Genomic DNA, 19,880 nt, shown 5'->3' with positions numbered 1-19,880 from the left:
ACAAAGGTGGTACATAGCGGAATTTTGGGACTTAAATTCAAACAGAATATTTATTTTTGGACCCAATGAGATAACTGACAATTGACAGTAATTTAACATGTTCCGGAGATGAGATATACTTATGAAATGTATTTTCAGGCCATCCTCTGGGCCTTAGAATAATTTCTATGGCTTTATCTACATCTCAAGCAACCCACACCCATGAAATGCAAATTTCCATGCACTTGGATAGGATCTTCGTGTGTTCCCAGCCCTTGCTAAATATCACCTTCATCGGGTAATAAAGAATTATGCAGAGACAGTTAATACCCGCGAGACAAAAAGCGGCTGGCTTATCTCACCCACCCACCCCCAAATTCTTGGGCATAACAATTTTCAAATCGCTTCCTTTCGGCTGGCTCCCCTCTTCCTGAAAACATTTCCCCCACATTGTGTCTGCCAATTTACGTTATCGTTTTCAAATTGAAAATTTGCGTAATCACATTTTAAGTGAAAATCGCTTTGCAAATTAAATTAAATCGATTTCTTCGCGGCGATAAGAAGGGGCGCAATGAAAATCGTTCTGCCAAAAGTTGCAAAGCTTGTAAATACACATTATGGTTTTTCATTTCCGTTTCCGTTTCGGCGCCAGAGCTTTAAGCTCGGAAATGTGCATCTGCATCTGCAGTTCTCCATTGGTGTCTGCATAGTCGCGACATTGCATCTCAAAGAGCCATCAACGTCATCAAATCGTTAGTCAAATACGAGAAAAAGGAAGAATATTTAAGTTCTTTGCTCTTCTCTCAAGTCTCTCGTGGCAATAAAAATGATGAAGTACTTTGAGAGTGCGAGCAGGAGTGGGCTGGAAAAAGAAAGGCGAGGAAGTTGAAAAATCTTGCATTCCGGGCATTTCCTTTGGTTTTCAGACAAACACAACAAAGAGTGGAAGGGTATATTGAAAAAACAAAAATGATCGATTCTTTATATATTTTTGCATGTTTTGGTATTATAACAAAGAATCTTATTTATAAAATAATGTTTTTTTTTAAGTATGTTTTTTGTTGATCTTTAATGGAGTTTTAATTCAATAAAACCTCTGTATATGTTGATTGTCAATTAAGCATTCAACTTTAAGTCAAACAAAAAGTATCTCAAATTATTTCTTTCTATAATTTCCTAGCATTTCAGTCATGTACCTTATTCGTCCATTTTTTCTGCTGATTTTTCCCCAAACCCTTTTAGCTCTTATTCCTCAAGGAGTAACACTTAAAGAACGTAAGTTTAAAGGATTTATAAAACACTGTATTATGCAGATATTGAAACTTCGAAAATCCTTATAGCAAAATGCTGGTATGTCGCAAGTCCTGGACCCTGTAATGACTGGGTCAAAGTCTGGGGCTATGATTACCTGACCAATCGCTGTATCTTCTTCTATTATGGCGGCTGTGGTGGTAATCCGAATCGGTTCTACACAAAAGAAGAGTGTTTGAACACTTGTCTGGTACGCAGACCTCCAAACCGGAAGAAACGAGAGTATCCTGAGGATGAAGAGGAGGAAGAGGAGTTTGAGGAGGATATAGACAATTGGGACAAATGGGACGACTCCCATTGGGAGTTTTGACCAAGCCCATAAGAAGGGTATTCAAAAGCCGTCAGGCCCAACAACCGATTGCCGGCTGACGTTAACTTTTGATTCGTTGTGCAAACGCATAATTTCAGTTTGAAAGAAAGAACTTCCCGTCGAGTTGCTTGTAATGCGTTTTCTTTTAGCCATCTGCAGCATTTTCCTTTTCCTGTGCAACTATTATATGAATATCTCTCTAGACGTCTGTTTGCTGCCAATCTGAGCGGCGGCCATTAAGTCAAACAGTTTGAAGCAATTTGAAAGCAACGCAGACTTGGCATCACACAGCTCTCGATTCCCCTGGTTATTTATCAACAGTTTTATGTGGATAGTGTTGCGATTCTGACAATTCCTGACATGCAATTTGCCATTTTCCATCTGCTGCAACCATATTTTCGGCGTGGATTTTGGCCTTTGCCTGCCGGCTGCAATAAGTTTTTGGCAGTGAATGCAGATGAGGCTCATCATTGTTGAGGCTTTGCCCCGAAAAAATCCGCGGGAAAATGCGCAACTGTCTGATGGAAAAAACTTCCTAATTTCCAACTGAAATTTATGTTCCAACGGAAAGCAGTCACAAAAGAAAATGCCCTGCTAATTGGAAAGAATTTTGTTTGCCTATTTTGTGCATTTTTGCGACGATCTCGGCTCGTTAGGCTTAATTAGCAATCATAAAAGTTGTCCCCGGTTAAATGTCGAACATTCTTATTTGGTCATGTGACACTTTCGTGTCCTGCGGCAACGGAACCAGCAGGATCTGAGCCTGAATGGGGCATTGGAGGTGTCTCTGTGCCACCTATTTACTTTCTGCTCACGTTGCCCTGCGTCCCTCAAGACTTTTATGACTGATTATGTTGTGTTTCGGCCATTTAATTGCCACTTGGCTCTGGATGTGACTACTTTTATGGTTAATGAGCAACTTGTGGTAATTTGGGAAGGCTCGGGGATGACAGGGATCAGGTGTGCAGACAATGGCCGGTATTGCCGGTCGGGGACGAGCCAATTAAATGGGTCATATTACCAGGCTGAGGGCTTATAAATTAAAACGTATGGCTGGGGCTGAAGTAACATAAGGGAAAAGGTAGAGGTAAAATATTTAATATGTGCACTTAAAAAAATAAATTAAGGTTTGCTTAAAGGCGAAACACAGAGTAAAAGGATTTTTCATGTTTTGTAAACATTTGTTTAAGAGTCTTCATAAATTTGACTCCAGAACAAGAGTTTAATGTACCAAACAAAGCCGAGCATCAATGGCTTTCAGTTAACTTAACATTTATCATTTGACATGTAAATGAGCTGCTCCCATCCTGTCGTCTCAGCTCTGACATCATCTGTTGCTGCTGTCCAACATCGTTTGACTGTTCTGCCAGTTCAACGATTTGAAAAATCGTTCACAATAAATTAAATTTCAGTCAGACTTGTTTCCGGCTCGACACTCGGTCTCAAAATTTAAATAGGTCAAATATGCATTTAATTTCCGCACGAATGAAATGAATTTGTCTGGGGCTCTGTTAGGGCTCTGTGTTTTTCCAGTCCCAGTGCCTCCAGCTGTCAAATACATAAAGCCCAGGCAAAGTGTGCCTGCCTGGCTGCCTCAGTGCGAATGTCCTGGCCCCTCCTGCGATTTCCTACCATTTCCTGGCGCACAATGCCGCCTACTCCTGAGCGCTGGCGAACACGTGTTTGGGCCACCTTCCGTCTCGACCATGGACTGTGCCGTACACTTAACTTATTTGGCTCCATTAAAATCTTTCTAAATAAATATTTAATGCGTGAACAACTGGGGCGGAGGAGGAGGAGCCTCCCCGAGGAACCCACGGAGCAACAGCCTGCCCAGATGATTTATGACCTTTGCTCTTGGTCTGGCCTTTTGTTGGCCTCCTCTTACCAAGCAGTCTCTTCGTCTTCTGGCCCCGCCTAATGGTTCATAATTGATTTTTATGCCTATTGTGTTGGCCATCTTGCCCCAAGTTGGCCATTCCTGGTCCCTTTCAAATGGCGCGTTCATAATGCGACGCACTGCACCAGGGCCTCATTACGGAGAGTTTGCGTGGTCGGGGGGCGTATTAAAAACTTATAATTCCTGCTATTGGTGGTGTACATAAATCCCCTTTATTGCCACATAATGTTGTATTTATTGAAGCAGTGGCGGTCAAATTGCTTCCTGGTTAATGATTCAATTTGGTGGGTAGAGAAACCTTGCGCTTAATGAAATCCAAAATCGATGGGCCTGGAGAATTTAAATTTTATTAAGACTTCGCTTTTAGAACTGAACTATAAATTACTTAAAAAAATAAAGAAATGTTATCTATTTTCGAATACTTTGGGGATTATAAGAATCATTATATTTCGTTTGCTATTTTTAAACATTTGTTATACAATAATTTCAAGCTAACAATTTCCCACTCCGCCCACCCCCGTACCTTTCTATCCCATCCCAACCCACTTGATTTAATAACACCAATAAGATGCCAAAGCCAAGCAGCCAGACCCCAAAGTAATTCCTCCCATGTTGTCTTCAACTAAAATCTAAATAAATAAATGTCCATTTTGGACACCTACAAACGTGCCCAGTAGCAATTCCAGGAACCGCTAAAGGAAGGGGAAGCTGTCCATGCGGAGTCGCCTTCTTCTGGGGAGCTAGCATTCCGGGCATATCATGCGTTTACTTTAATAATGCGCATAAATTGGCAGTCGTATTCGGACCTTTTGACTGCTTCATTCCTGGGCTACGGAATCGGGAATCGAGTGGGGAGCATGCCAGCGTTTCATTTGGCTTTTGTTTGACTTGGGCCCCCTTCCAGCCACCATCTGTCTGCCTGTCTAGTCAGACATTGTTTTCGGATCCCACCAGACTGACCCCGAGAATATTTTTGCCAGCGTTTAATCTTTAATTTTGCGCCACCATGTGGGCATGGGGATGCCCCCCTGACTGTCTGTCTATCCAACTGTCGGTGCTCCCCCTCCGAAAAAAGACCCTGGCTCAATTTATTTGTTTTAGCTTCTGCCCCGCCCGGGGTGAATAGTAAGGTATGCCGCATTAAATTAAATACTTAGCCGCTTCTCGGCACGGCTTGGCGCAAAAATTATGCCAGCATTTAAGTGTTTAATATCCGCCGGAGACTGTGGGTCCACTCCGCCCGGCTTTAGGTTGTCGGTCCGCTCTGGATATTTATTAGTTGATTTTAATGGAAAAACCCCGGCGAACACTTGGCATACATAATTGTTGCGGGCGGAGGCTTATGCCAAGACATAAAACTAGAGATTTCTGGGGGTGGAGGCGGGCTGATGTCATGCAAATTTAAGCGAGCTTGAGGCAAATATTTGTAGACGCTGAATAAATTAAAGAGAGACGTTACAAATGAATGAATATTAAAGTTGTTCTTAGGATTTATTTAAATTTGAAAATTGTTTCCTTATACTTTGATTTTTGTTGACAGATTTTCGGTATTATTCTTAAGCTCTCCATTTAAGACACTCCATAGGAATCATTAAAGGGATAAATTAAATTTAAAATAATGATAGTTTCAGCAAATTACATTTTGACAGAAGCTCTTGAAAAGTGCTACAGCTGTTTTAACCCTTTTTATTCCAGTAAACCAAGATATGTAAAACATAAAATTAAAGCTTTAATATTGTCCCGGGCTTAAAGGATTATATATTTTTTTTACCTGTACACAATAAAAATGGGAATTAAAACTATTCCTAGCGCGACAAAGTCAGAGAACATATTAAGACATCTTAAAACCCAACAAATGATTAGAAAATGTCTTTGTTTTCCATTATCTTTAAAATCAAGCGTTCACATACCTTGCAACCCATACTTCTCCCAAAATACCTCCTCATTGCCTATGCTAACCTGCCATTCCTAAGCCCCTGGCCAGCTTTAACCAAACCCTAAACGAGTCCCCGCCCAACACCTATAGACCACAATGCTTCCCAGGACTTGCCAACCAGAAAAACCCCCAAAGGAGCCTCCCAGCAACCAAGCTGCACTCAACACAAGTGCAACTGGAGGGCAGCAGCTGGATCAGGAGGAGATGGAGCCAAAGGACTCGCCCAGACCGAAGGCAAACCAGCCAAAGTGGTATCCTATACATTCGGCTGGTTCTGCTTCTGTGGCCTGCTCCTGGCAGCAATTGTTAATAAGATTTGCACATCATTTCACGTGTCTCGGCCAACTGGCTGTCTGTCTGGGTGTTGTGCCGTATATTTGCATGCAATAAAGCCGCAGGGAGTTCTGGAACTCTTCGCCATCACCAGTATTCATTGTCTCACACTCCTCAGGGTCTATTGTCTGTTTGGCATTTTATGGCGTACATTTAAGCCGGCAACTGCAGCTGGCAAATATCAAGAGGGAGAGGTGGATTCAAAACCCGACCAGCCCTTGACTCGATTTCCGGCCGGGCTGCATGTGCAATGGCTGCTTCGGGTCTGACCATTATTGCATTTTTTATGGCATTTTTTTGACACATTTCTAATGGAATTTCCAAGGGCCAAAAGGAGTCGTGCTTGCCTCAAATGTCCCGGCCTTAAATATTGATAAGCAATTCGGGACAGCAGCAACTTAATCGGGCAATTTGTTATAAATAAATAACAAAGCTCTCAGTTGATTTGGATTCCTTGGGGTTTCCTTGTTTTTCAACTCCCTTTTTATTTATTTATTTATTGCAGCAGAAAACAAAATTAAATTGCTATAAAACAATGATTTGCGTATTTCCCAAGGAGGGTGCTAGCCCCCCAAAAAAAAAGATAATAAAAAGCGAAGGTCTGGTGAGATAAAATGCGACAAATTAATTGGAATTTATGGCTTGGAAGCGTGTGAAAAATTCCGAGGGGTAGATGTGTTGGAGCCCTCGGAGAAGATGAATGTCGATGGGGCGTCAGAGGAGATTTAATGAACAATTAGAGAGGATTAGTGGTAGCCCCTTTTTTCCGAAACTGACACACGCTAAAGCCCCATAAATAGCACCCAAAACATTTATATTTTATTTGATTTTTTTCCCAGAGCGAGTTTTTCCATCCATTGAAAACTTTCACGTGGTGATAGAACTCACCTGCTGTTAACTTCATTCAAAACTCAAAGAACCCAAATTCAATGTGACAACCTTCGGGCCACGGAAATTTCCTCGATAGCGAATCCATTAAAATATCAACAAAACTCAACGATGTAGGACATCAAAATGTAATTTTCGGCTTGGGCACAGCCTGTGCATAATAATGAGCTTGGGGTCTGAGGTGGAAATGTGCTGAGATTTTCTCTTTTTGGCCCTAAGCCTTTTGCCCAACCGCAGGTGTTTTCTGCTGGGTGATTTTCATAATAATTATGCATAGATTAGATGAGCTCAAGACAGCTTACATGGCAAATAAACGTGCTTTAGCCAGGGATTGACTAAAGTTTATTTTAAAGAAGAAAAACACTGCAGCATATTTTATTTATTTATTTTTCTCCGGTGCTTTGCACGTTTCATCTAAGAGCTCGACGACTCAATTTAGATCCAGACACATTTCTTTGGCTCGGTTGAGAGAAAGCGAATGAAATAACATTTCTTCATTGATTTTTATTAGTCAAACAGAATTTCCGTTTCCTCTCTCTCGATTCTCAATTCAATTTCAAGTCCGAAACCCGACATTTGGCCAACGCCAGGGTTAAGCCAGACTAAAGCCCAAGTTCAAGGGGAAAGTGAAAAATCATAGACACACATAGAGCTTCTACTTGCATACTTGATGTCAATTGATGCTCATACAATGCTTTTCGGTTGCGACTTTAAGCTTTTCAGCAAAATATCCCCGTAGCTTGCCACAGCCACTGACAGCAACTAATTGCAAGTTATTTTCCCCAACTCCGCCTGCGGCTGCTGCGCTGTCCTTGCATGCTTGTGGAGCAGTTTACAATATTTTACTTCTGACCGGGTCTGCAGTGGTTTCTGCCTCCATTTTTCCGCTTCCGTGCGAATAATTTGCTGTCGTCGCCGCTGTCGACACTTGCAAAAGAAGAAAATTAAAAATCAGTTGGGCATTATTTATAAATTCTTTGGTTGGCGATGTTGAAGATTCACCTAGGAGTGCAGTATTTGGCTTTTTGCTAAATATACACATTTAAATATATTAAAAAGGTTATAAATATTAAAAAGATTCCTTTAGATAGAATTTTAATCCATAATGATGTTTGTCAGTCAGCGAAATAAAAATAATATTTGTAAAATGTATTTATTTTGAACTTTTACTATATTTATACTTTATAATTATAATAAATATTAAAATTTTTTAAAGTATGCACTCAACAATTTAAAGATAAAAAGGATATCCCTGCCATTTGTGGCAAGCCAATAACTTATTGCCTACTTTCAGGCGCTACTTTAAGACATCGCGTATACGACGCGTGTACGTGTTGCTGAACCCCCTCCCAGACTCTTTTTCCCGACTCTTCCTCAATCTTACGCTCTGCTAGCTGTCATTATTAATGCGTGTAATTAGCGCACTTGATAAAGATTGATTGGGGAGGCTTTATTTGCGGGGCCAGAAAGGAAACCCGCCAGACATGAGACGCTCGCACACAGATGCAAACCGGAAACCACACAGTAAGCAAATACACACACGCACCGACTGCGCCACTTGTTTATGTGGCACACGCATGACTTGAGCGTAATTTCCTTATTTTAATACAAACAACAGAAGGGAGTTTATATCTCGATGTGGGAAGTGGGATTTATTGTTTTATTAAGAGACCAAAAAGTGATAGCGACTAGACAAAAACCAAGATGGCCAGGCACTAAAAAAGATTCGCCAAAAAAAAACCAATCATTGATATAAAGTATTCTCGAAGGCATCTACTTGGTTTATTTGCAGTTTTTCTTTGGGTTTACCCAGCAAACGTTTACTTGTGCTCCACTTGCATATTTACGATTATTGTGCTCACACATTTCGTTTTATTCTCGGGCACATCTAGATTTAGTTACAGCTGCTGGGGAGCGGGATATCACTCTATATCTTGAGTTCATTATTTAACCACAGATTTGTGGTTAAGCTGGTTTTTTGATACCCTACTGTGATAATAGAACTGGAAAATACTTATAAATATTTGGCTTGGGTCAGCAAATAAAAGTGAATGGGGAAGCGTTTCGCTCCTTTAGCTTTTATGCTGGTAAAATGTATTATATTGTGTTATTATTGCAGGCTATTGTTGGGTCTACTTCAAAAAATGCCTCCACTTTGCTGTCTTAAGCGCTTTTCTTTGTACTAGTTCCCTCTTTATATCTGCAGCTTACTTTGGCTCCTACTCATTTTGGGAAATTCGTTTATTTCGGGCCTAGACAAATAATCCCTGACCAGGCCATCACATGTGTTTGCTGTGGTTTAGTTTGGCTGTTTTATGGCGAGGGCATTTACACTAATCATGCAATTCTTGTTACACTTTTATTGGCCTCTCCCCAAAGCCTAAGCGAGCTCATTAGCACGTTGAGTGCATGGCTAATGAGCGCCAGTTGACCAACTTTGTGCGGGACTGTACCCTCGCACTAATCCCGTGGATTTGGTGGAAAATTAGCATTTCCTGGTTAAACAAAATCAAAGCGAAAACCAAACAAAGCCAAGAAAATTGCAAACAATGGAGGACAAGAAATTGAGACAATTGGCTCAATTGTCTGGCTCGACAATTGTCTCCGCCGGGGGGCAAGTAATTTGTAGATTTTGTCAACTTTTTGTCGGAAGTGTTGAAGCTCTCAGCTGAGGGGAAATAAGTTTCACGGATAACTTTAAAGTTCCCTCTTTGCTTTGGAAAGTTGTGCTTTGTTCTGCTCTGAGTTTATGCTTTCATTAGTCAATGCAAATTATTTGGCAATCAAACAAAAGTCTCAGCTACCTACCATTAGACCCAAAAATTAAATCACAGAAGTAAAAGGAGAATCGACGAGTTCATTGTCAGTTTGTGGCATTCAAATGCTAAAAAGTAAGCAAACCTAAAGCCCCAGTACATCTTCGTCCTTTGTTCTTACCGATTCCTGTGGCATTTCATCTAAATGTTAATAAGTCTCCTGGCCTGGGTTGTCTATCTTCACCTAACAAGGTGTCAGAGGGCGCAACGCCAAGGCATTTTCCACTTGGCCGCGCTGATTGAGGAGCGAAGTTGCTCGAGGGGATGCCAAATCCTGCCCACCGGCGCCTCGAAGCTTACATCCTGTTTATTGGACTGGCTTATTGATGAGTCTGCCCGGATTTTTCTGCCTTCGCCTTTTTCTTCCTTTCCTGTGTATATTTTGTTTGTGGATTTAGGTTGACTAAATAGTGGCGCCCCAAATGTGTTCTAGAAGTGGGACAAAAGTTATCTAAGGCCAAACAAGTACTTGACACATTGGATGGATGCGAATGCCGCTGGCTTGATATTGATTGATTGAGTTCTGGGGTCCCGATTTGATGATGTGTGGGCTTTAAAAGGCAACCATATATTGAGCCAACATTTAATTTAATTTATGTGTTTTTTCTATTCGTTGCTTAACAATTTTAAAATATTTTTTCACTCCCCTATTTGCATCCATCAATCCCTATTAGCGTTTGATCCCAAACATGTATGACAAAATATGAGCAATGTCAGCATGCAAATTTTTACCTGACGTATGCTAATAAAAAATGCATGTAACTAATTTAAATGCATGGAAAAACGAGCAAACATTCTCACCCACCCAGATACAAATGTGTCTGCGGATTTTATGCTGCTTTTATTATTTGTAAACCATTTTAATTAAATTATGCGCATTAAATATTTATCAATCACTGGCAATTTTTGAAATTTTATCGAGTTTTGTAACTTGGATAATGCAAATGTTGTAAATTGCTTTATTGTTGCATCACCTGCGTGCACAAAACAAACAATTAGTTTGCGAACTCGATTAAAATTAATTTTAAAACAGTTTGATAAAAAAAAATCATGCATAATTTCAAGTTTATGGATCCACATTTGAGGTAAGTGGGAAGTAACCCACTTTGGAGGGGGAAAAGGTTGCCCTCATCAATCTCAACCTCCGCATGACATGCGTAGAAAATCGACAGGAAATTGAAGGCGTTCTTGGCTGGCTCTGGAAAAGTTTACACTTTTCTTTGCCCTTTTAGGCAAATATTCCTGCTAATGCCCCGAAAAAGTGTGTCAAGGCAAAGGACAGCAAGGACAGAGCTAAGCTGAAAATAAACACGATTTCAGGCCTCGCCAGTCAAGGAAAGCTGTCTATCGATTGATGGCCAGCGAAGGTAAAGAAGGGTATTTGGTTTCCCTAAATTATGCAGACATGGGTTATCCCTCCAGGAAATTCAATCAAAATAGCTCGAAAGGAAAAACTCTTCGTTTTATTTTCCTTAATTTTAGCACTTTAATTTTTAATTTCCCTAACAACTGCAGTTTGCCGATATGAAACCAGGTCACCACATAAATTTTAGCTCGTTTTTTGCCGCTGTTTGTGCCAAAAAGAAGTCGAAAATGAAAAGAGGAACTGGGGAAAAAATGCTGTCCTTCTGGCATTCAAGTGGTAAATATTTGCCTAGTGGCTTGCATGTTGACAGTTTTATAGCAGGCCGGGGAATCAACAGAAAAAGCGGGGATATACTATTCGAATGGTGGAGAAAACTTGTTCAAAGCCTGAACCACGACCTGGGCCAATTACAAGACAAGCGGCCATAAATTACGCACTCGAAAAAACATTTTCCGACTGCACTTGACCTCTTTGATTGTGGTCGGCCGGTCTCGACATTTGTAATAAGCGTCTGGGAGCAGACAAAACATGGCAACAACTTTTAATTGCATGGCAGATAGTACAGTAAGTCCTCGTGAGGGGGATCGGGGAATGGAGGTGAAGTTTCCGAACAGGCTAGACACATACAAAATTGAAATTTTCAAGCCTTGGCGCCCAAAGTTATGCGGCAGAAAGTTTTTGTTATTTTGCATATAGTACACACACATGTGGGCGTGGCTTTTGGGTGTCGAGTTGAGCTGATTTGATGGCCAGCCATCTGCATTAATGACTGCCCATGGAGAGTCTGCTCCGCCATCTCACCGCTGTGCCAAATTAAATGCATAATTACTTGGTAATTGGATTTGTGGTCGGCTCAACTGGCTGTGCAAAATTTTCTAATTAAAATGTTTAGTGGCAGCAGGTCGCCGCCTCACGATCGCTCCCCCATTCGTTCCAATATTCAAGTCTACGAGCAGGTCCTCGATTGCCACTTGAAGGCGCCAAAGCCTCAGGCACGTTCTCCACTTGGGGTTCCCCGCCAAGTAGCTCAAGTCCCGCCCGCTGTGAGGGGAACGAACTGGAGTTACCTGGGCTACCAAAGTATCTCTGCTGTGGCATGGTGTTTGACAGCGCTCTATCGACTAACTTATACATAATGGTAAAAAAAAGGATTAACTTACCTAAAATTCCAATATATAAAGTCTAAATATATTAGCTGATATATTTAAAATTCATAAAATTAACAAAATTATGGAAAAATATATATATATAAAACAATATAAATTTAACTTAAATAGTCAAAAAATAAAAAATATAAAAGCTAAGAATATACAACTGAATTTAAAAATTGTATAATTTATAAATCACATATTTATAACGATTTTCCGTTTATGGTTCTTAAACCTTTATTGATTGAAGAGGTCAATGCCTTAAGTTTAACTTACCACTCCAGAAAAAATAAAAAATAGAAAATAATTATAAAGAAACTGTAAGTATATACAGAAAATTGGTATAATTTAGAAAGTGCTTTAATTAAAAATATTTATCTTCCGGGGTGATTAGCTTAAATGTAGATAAGCAAAATTCAATAAAAGTTATCAAAACAATTTTTAATTACGAGTATATATTAATTTGAATAAAACCGGTGGAACTCTACCCCGAGCCTAGGGTATTGTTTCCCCCAATATATTGTATTACTTCCAGGTATTTCTCTTATCTCGGAAGCAGTGGCCTTGTTCCGCTCCCTGGGAGTTTCGGAGGCACTGCCGCTCTAAATAAGTAATAAACACCTTGACTGGGCCTCCTCCTGCACGTTTCGGAGTAATAAATTTCTATTTTCCTGTTGTTGCTCTGGCTTGTAGTGGCTGCGGGTGGTAAAAAAGGGGAGAGTGCTGGTAAATCGGGACGGCAGGATGGAAGCAATCACAGTCGGGTGCATAGTTTGGCGGCTTTTAAAATTTTCATAAGGAGCGCCGGCGTCGCATTCGTAATACAACGAAATTTATTGCATACACTCAGGCGGCATTGCCTGCTTACTTATTCATATGAAATTGCCTGATTACCGTTGGCCAAATCGTTTTGCCCGGCCCAGAGCTCTCCGGCACTGTATTGGTACGTGTTTGAATTATATGCCGGTCATGCTGTGAATCGGGATTTGGGTTCGGAATTGGGGAGACTGGGATCCAGAGCCCCAACACTACACCGTAATGCGCCTGTTTGTATGGCAATTGCTGCCCTGGGCCGAATTTTTTATGAACTGTCCGGGTCATGACTTTTATGATTTGTAAGTCCATGAGCCCGTGGAGCTTTCCGTAAGTACGCACTCACATGTGTGTATTTTCAGTCACAGAACTCATTCAATTAAGCAAAATGATGAAATGACAATGCAGCAAAGGCAGGGTACGACATAGAGGGTGGTAAATCTGCAAGTAAGATGAAATGGGTCGGAAGAATGATTTAGACCTTCTTGAAAATAAATAAACTTTGATTTTTCCATTTAGAAATTGCACAAATATAGAAAAGTTAAACTTAATCCTCAATCTCCTTAAATATTTGAATAAATACATTTCGTAAAAGTTAAAAATAAATCCTTTAGCCTTTACGTTTTTCCCACGATCTTCCCCCTATTTTCACACACAGCAAATCATGAAGCAAATGTGTTTTCCTTGTCTATCGCAAACCCTTGAGGCTCTATCAATATTTTGGTTTGGGTAAAAATTTCCACTCTGCTTAAAAAAACGAAAACACACAAAGTGCGAAAGCCTTGAGGACTAGCACGTGCTCAAAATCTCAGCAGGAAAAGCACACACTCAACTTGCTATAAACACCTTTGCCGAGCACTAAAATATAACTTAATCCCAACGAAATTGATATGAAATTTTACAGACAGGCGTATGAGTAACAAACAAACACACACTGTCGCCCGACGACAGGCAAGTTCTGCGCGGTGGAAATTTAAATTCCACTCATGAGGTGTGAAAATATTTGTTGTACTATGGCTTGTAAAAGTTTTCCTGGTCTCCCTTTCATGTTGACAGTTTTTCCCCGTTTTCCATTTCTGTTTTCTCCCAATTTTGCTAATTTGTTGACGCTTCTTGCTGCTGTATCAACTTTGATGTTTGCTTTGATAATTTTAGATTGAAAAAGTTTCGTCAGCAGCAGGATATTTTGAAAAAGGCTGAGCAAATTCAATGAAAACGTTGTATGAAAAGCCAAACGACTAAGAGCATAGATAAGACTTGAATGCTGTTTAAGCCACTTTTGAGGAGAGAACTTAGACTAATTACCCACGTGGAAAACTGAATCAACCTTGTTCCACATTTTCCGCTCACTGCCGCTTCCTTTGTATCTTGTAGGCCAAAAGCAAAAAGGAAACGCATCTCTTGAGGCTGCCAAGGCACGCCTCTTAGCATACTTGACAATTACTTTTAGCTACCACCACCCTCTCGTTCTCAGTGTAATTTTATCTCACTCAATTTCTCGCCTCCCGGCTGCTTAATTTTTACACTTGCCGCCTCCAAATGACATCCCCTGAGGTATGTATGGGGGAAAAAGTGGCAACAAACAATGCCAAGAAAAGAAAAGTGGCACAAACTTTCCTCTTGCCCTGCCTCGAGGGTGGCTTTACCACCACGGCCACGTGAAAGGCATAGAAATGGCTTGACTAAGAATTTAATAAAAGCGCATTTCCATTTATTAAATTCTCCTGTTCATCGTCGCCTCTAATTTAGTCCTGTCCAAAAACTTTTGCGGCAACCGTGGCAACCGAGGCAAATGTTTATCTTGGCGCAATTCATAAAGCAAACCACAAGAAATGCAAATATCTGTAGTTGGTCTGGCCAGCATACACACAGGCAACCCAAGAAATTCTGAGGCGTCTTAACCGCAACTAAACAAGTAATTTTGCGCACATTTCACTTGTCATATGACACGTAGTTTCCCCTCCCTTTTTGGTTTTTTTGTGGCTCTGTCTGGGAGCGATTTTCCTACTTAGCAGCTAGGAAAAGTTGCAAGCTCGTTGCATTTTCCCAAGCCCCGACGGCAGCTCCTCATAACGCGTGTTAAGTGCTTCCCCGACGTAGATACAAGATACAAGACACAGGAGCTGCAAGTTCAACTGTTTCGCTCTTTTTGCTTGTTAGTTTCCGCTTTCGCAAAAAGGTGCGCCCTGCAGCTTGTTTTCCTCGAATTCCAGTCTTTTTTCCTTTTTCGGGCAGCACTTAAAGCATATCGGATAATATTAAGATATTTTCACGAGCAAGTAAAAGAAATTTTCAGACATTGTCTTTATGCCTTTTATAGTTGCCTCTGTTAATGGCCACGTTCAGCCAATTATAATTTTAATTGGCCGACGTAAAAGCTAACTGCCAAATACGTTGCGCCATCGAGTGAAAAATCTCTCTTTAGCCCCGGAAACTTTTCGCAGTGCACTTTTCCGAGCCCCGACTAACTAAGTTTCATATTAAGACAGCTGCCAGACGGAAAAACGAGGGGAGAGGTGGTCACATGCATCATAAAGCAAATCAAGCGTAAGTAACACCTTGATATAAAGCCAAAGTGACGGCGAAACTCGAGGATAAACAGGGCGTATACGCAATTTATCTCTCTCAACCAAGTTAGAATGTAATTAAGGTTCGCCTTTCCTTCTTTCCTTAATAACTTGTTTGATTGATAACTTACTTTCCCAGCTTTGTCCACACAAACATATTTCCAATTGCAACTTAATTAAGAATCCCTATCTTGGAAATAAAAGAAATTCCTTTGCTCCAATCGCAATTTAATGACAAATGATTCAGTTCTCTGTTTGTGTGGCCATAAATATTAAAGGGAGTTCAAAGTTCAAAGAGGGCGAGGGTCTGCAACTTGTAATTGGCACACAGATTGGGACTCTCGAACATGTGTAGTGGGATAGTCGACCCTCCTTGGGTTCTAATGGAAAAGGTTGCTTTCTGAACGCCTTTTGTTTGCTTGAGGTTTTTGGGGATTTCTTTGGGTTCCTTCAGCTGGGCATCAGACAAATTGCCAGCGATTAAGATTTTTTATCGGACTACTGAGGGTCGGCCATGAAAAATGAAGATGTTGAGGTTGCTCCTCTGGTTAAACGAAGTTAAGTAGTCGAAGGATCCATTAATAAAGTAAGCCTCTTAAAGTTAGTCTAGCTCAAACGGCCTCTGAGTATAACAAATTTAAAGTCTTGTAGTGTCGGAATATCTAAAATGTGCTTTAAGAGCTTCAGCCTTGAAATCCGGTTGTATCCTTTACACCTCTAATAACAGCCTTTAGCAGGCTAATTAACACATTTGCCCGCCCACAATCACAACGTCAACCCATTAATTAAGTGCTAATTATGATGACATCACGACACGTCAAACCAATCCCACCCCTAATCACGGGGATACCTATAAAACGAAGACGGCACTGGCTGCATAATTCACACCTCTGTGGATATTGTCACCGGCAGGATGAAATTGAAATCGATGGATACCGTGGAAATGCCCATCTTCGGGAACACTCTTAAGCTCATGAAGTTCTGGTCATATCTCTTCGTTCACAATTGGCGCCGGTATGTGGCCATGACTCCTTATGTAGTCATCAACTGTACTCAGTATGTGGATATTTATCTGAGCACCGAACCCTTGGATTTCATCATCCGGAATGTATATTTGGCTGTTTTGTTCACCAACACAGTGGTTAGGGGTGTATTGTTGTGCGTGCAACGATTTAGTTATGAAAGATTTATTGATATGGTGAAAAAGTGCTATATAGAGCTGTTGGTGAGATACTATTAATTATAAAATGAGTTTTATATGATCTATGCTTTCTAGGAATCAGAAGATCCCTTTATAACTAATTTGGTAGAGAAGACCACCCGCCAGTCAGTTTTTATAGGACGGATTAATTTACTCATGGGTTGTTGCACTTGCATTGGCTTCGTTACCTATCCCATTTTTGGTTCAGAGAGAGGTGAGTGGAGCTGTTTTCTTATTTTATTCTATCTAATTTTCCTTCATAACAGTTTTACCATATGGCATGTATTTACCCACTATTGACGAGTACAAATACGTCTCTCCCTACTATGAGATCTTCTTTGTTATCCAAGGAATTATGGCCCCTATGGGATGTTGCATGTACATTCCCTATACAAACATGGTAGTGACCTTTACCCTTTTTGCCATACTCATGTGTCAAGTACTGCAACATAAGTTAAGAAGCCTAGAAAAACTGAAAGACTATCAAGTTCGTGGGGAAATTATATGGTGCATAAAATATCAATTGAAACTGGCAGGGTAAGTTCTAGAAATTCACGTAATGAGAGTTCAAAATCGTATTTATATTTCAAATACAGACTAGTGGACTCCATGAATGCCTTGAATACCCATCTGCATTTGGTGGAGTTCCTATGCTTTGGGGCCATGCTATGTGTTCTTCTTTTCTCGCTGCTGATTGTAAGTGATCTAAATTAACTAATAATAATTACTATAAGTTACTAACATCTCTAACAGGCTCAAACCATCGCCCAAACAGTCATAGTTATCGCATATATGGTTATGATATTTGCCAACAGTGTGGTTCTCTACTACGTGGCCAATGAGCTATATTTTCAAGTAAGAATTTTCTCTTCATATTCCTTTTATATTTTTTGTGTACTTAACTCCCCTCCAGAGCTTCGACATTGCCATCGCTGCCTATGAGAGCAATTGGATGGACTTTGATGTGGACACACAAAAGACTTTGAAGTTTCTCATAATGCGTTCACAAAAGCCTTTGGCGGTGAGGTCTTATAGACAGTTGCACGTTTATGTCCCGGACGTTAACCATTATTTCCCCTTCAGATCCTGGTGGGTGGAACCTATCCCATGAACCTGAAAATGTTGCAGTCCCTGCTGAATGCCATTTACTCGTTCTTCACCCTTTTGCGCCGCGTTTACGGCTAAGGAACATTCGCTTACAAGGTTATCCCACATCCTTTGGCAGCCTTGGAGGGACGAAGAATTGCCACAATTGATTGCATTTAAGCAGCAAATGTCCTCCACTAAGGATATTGTGTGCAGTGGGGGGAAGTGTAATGCAATTGGATTGTTGCAAATGCATTCGAGGCAAGTGCAACACGTCTACCAAATATTCCAAAGGAGCGGACCAACGAAATAAACTATAATAAAATTGCTTCTGTGGCTCCTTTGTTGCCCTTTTGGCCACATCTTCCACTGGCAGTTGACCACCAGGCTGTTGGCTCTTTGTTATGCCCGGCACGTGCCATTCAGATAACTTCTATTTAAGCAAATATAAATCTAAAGTGTGCTAAATTAGATTAAAATGTTCTCGTAAAATAAACGTTGTCCAGTCTGCCGCCAACTGATACAGGGATTCCAGGACCAAGAAAGGAAGCCACCTCTATTGTCTGGGAAATTGCTTACAAATTCCCGCTCGGAGTGCCAAGTGAGCCAAATTGTTAATTAATGCTGGAAATTGGAAACTCGGTTGTTTATTCCCAAAGAGGTCAACGTATAGGGGAGTTGGGGAGAAAGCTTTTATTGCTTCATTTTCTAAAAAGGAAATGGCATTCTTGAAGTAAGGTACACATAAGGTATCGATTCAATTTGCTGGGAAATTAACACAAAATAACTTAGGTTGTGTGTCCCCAGATTTTAAAAGAAATTTAATCCGCTTCATATAATGCATTGTTCTATTTTCATATTCAACATGTTAATAGATTGCTTCTGAGCTTAAAATATTTTGTTGCATTATTTTAGACATTTTATTTATTTTATAATTACATTTAAATATATTCAAGCAAACGTTAAAAAATCCTTATAATTAAACGTATTTTTTCTGTATTCTTTGTTTCGTCAATTCCTTATTTTCCTCTTTGATGTCATGACTTGAAAATAAGAGCCCCATACATTACTCACATTATCCTAATCAGCATTAACATTCCCCACAGCCCCAAGACTTTGGCCCCTTTCCGTAACCAGCCATCATCAACATCTGATTTCGACGCAGACTCGTCTTCGAATTGACTTTAATTTAGGAATTTTTTACATGCCCCTCACAGATCCAGGGGCCAACCGAAGTCAGGGAGCAGAAGTCGGCGGCAGACCTACAAATGGGATCACTTGACGAGCCTTCCGGCATTGTCTGCGTCTGTGTCTGAGTCGTTGGTTTAATGGAATTTACCTCCTTCCCGGACTCCGGAATCATGACTGCCGCGTTTTACTGCATACTTTTTGGCTCTGAGTCTGAGGCGGAGGCCTGAAAAAATGCTGATGCGACAATTATAGTTATTGTCTGGCTGGTCTGGGGAGAAGGAAGAGATCAGCCGAGACTTCCCCCGGCTATACCATCCTCGAGTACGTGAGGCTGGCGAAAACCTAAGGACCTCCCTTCCCTGACTTTCTCCCCATGGGGCAGCTGGCTCATCTTGAATTTCAGATGGTACTGTGCCTGTTTTATTGCTAATGTAAACATGTTGTTGCTCCGTCAATGTCTTCGACGCCAAATTGACACATTTCTAGGGCGGATATTCCCGGCATCCCGCATCCCAAATAGTGTGCTAAAATGCTGTACGTGCGAGCATGGGGCTTATCAACACTAACAGCGAAAATCGAAGTGCAACAGTGGTGACAGCTAAAGATTACAAAAATGTGTGTGTCAAAAACCTAAAACCCAAAAATAATGTGCTCCAAAAATAAAATAAAATTTAGCTTTAAAGTCAAAATCTTTATTAGCTTAAAATCGTCTTTAGAGAAAAAAGTCCAAAAGTATGCTACGATATATTTTAATGGAAGGAAAGGAAAGAAAGAAGGAAAGGAAAGTTGGTGATACACTTTATTTCACAGCATACTTTTTGAGAATGATTTTTTCAGATCTCAAGATATATGCCTGCTTTCATAAATGCTCCTTTTCTTATCCAACATTGGCCAAATATAGTCAGCACTGTAACACAGTTCGGCAATCTTTAATTTCCAGGCAGGTGGCAGTTGAAACAGCCCTCTAGGCATTCCAAATTTATCAGGGCTCAAATCAATTTTCGTCAATTCTCGCCTCGGGCAAAGTTGTGTGAG

At 40.6% G+C, this 19,880-nt stretch overlaps 2 protein-coding genes across 2 annotated transcripts; both read left to right on the top strand.

The window, feature by feature from the left end:
- Positions 1 to 1,096: 1,096 nt before the first annotated feature.
- LOC108032487 (kunitz-type serine protease inhibitor PILP-2) lies at positions 1,097 to 1,723 on the top strand. Its single transcript, XM_017106307.3, has 2 exons — positions 1,097 to 1,254; positions 1,320 to 1,723. The coding sequence occupies exons 1-2, from the start codon at positions 1,170 to 1,172 to the stop codon at positions 1,598 to 1,600; spliced, it is 366 nt and encodes a 121-aa protein (XP_016961796.1). The 5' UTR covers positions 1,097 to 1,169; the 3' UTR covers positions 1,601 to 1,723.
- A 14,312-nt stretch (positions 1,724 to 16,035) lies between these two features.
- Positions 16,036 to 18,110, top strand: LOC108032478 (odorant receptor 30a). The gene is made up of 7 exons (XM_017106300.3): positions 16,036 to 16,592; positions 16,644 to 16,782; positions 16,835 to 17,105; positions 17,165 to 17,264; positions 17,322 to 17,423; positions 17,482 to 17,589; positions 17,652 to 18,110. The coding sequence occupies exons 1-7, from the start codon at positions 16,281 to 16,283 to the stop codon at positions 17,751 to 17,753; spliced, it is 1,134 nt and encodes a 377-aa protein (XP_016961789.1). The 5' UTR covers positions 16,036 to 16,280; the 3' UTR covers positions 17,754 to 18,110.
- Positions 18,111 to 19,880: the final 1,770 nt, after the last annotated feature.

Source organism: Drosophila biarmipes, chromosome 2L, assembly GCF_025231255.1.
Source record: "Drosophila biarmipes strain raj3 chromosome 2L, RU_DBia_V1.1, whole genome shotgun sequence".
NCBI classification, from domain to species: Eukaryota; Metazoa; Arthropoda; class Insecta; order Diptera; family Drosophilidae; genus Drosophila; species Drosophila biarmipes.
Note: the sequence above shows the minus strand (reverse complement) of the source record. Positions and strands in the feature narration are given on the sequence as shown.

What these genes read in the sequence shown, in the direction of transcription:
- LOC108032478 (XM_017106300.3), top strand. Translation starts at nt 16,281, where the DNA reads ATGAAATTGAAATCGATGGATACCGTGGAAATGCCCATCTTCGGGAAC. An exon ending in CATTTTTGGTTCAGAGAGAG is followed by an intron (nt 16,783 to 16,834) that starts GTGAGTGGAGCT and finishes CCTTCATAACAG; the next exon opens with TTTTACCATATGGCATGTAT. An exon ending in GTTCACAAAAGCCTTTGGCG is followed by an intron (nt 17,590 to 17,651) that starts GTGAGGTCTTAT and finishes TTTCCCCTTCAG; the next exon opens with ATCCTGGTGGGTGGAACCTA.
- LOC108032487 (XM_017106307.3), top strand. Translation starts at nt 1,170, where the DNA reads ATGTACCTTATTCGTCCATTTTTTCTGCTGATTTTTCCCCAAACCCTT. An exon ending in AGGAGTAACACTTAAAGAAC is followed by an intron (nt 1,255 to 1,319) that starts GTAAGTTTAAAG and finishes AAATCCTTATAG; the next exon opens with CAAAATGCTGGTATGTCGCA.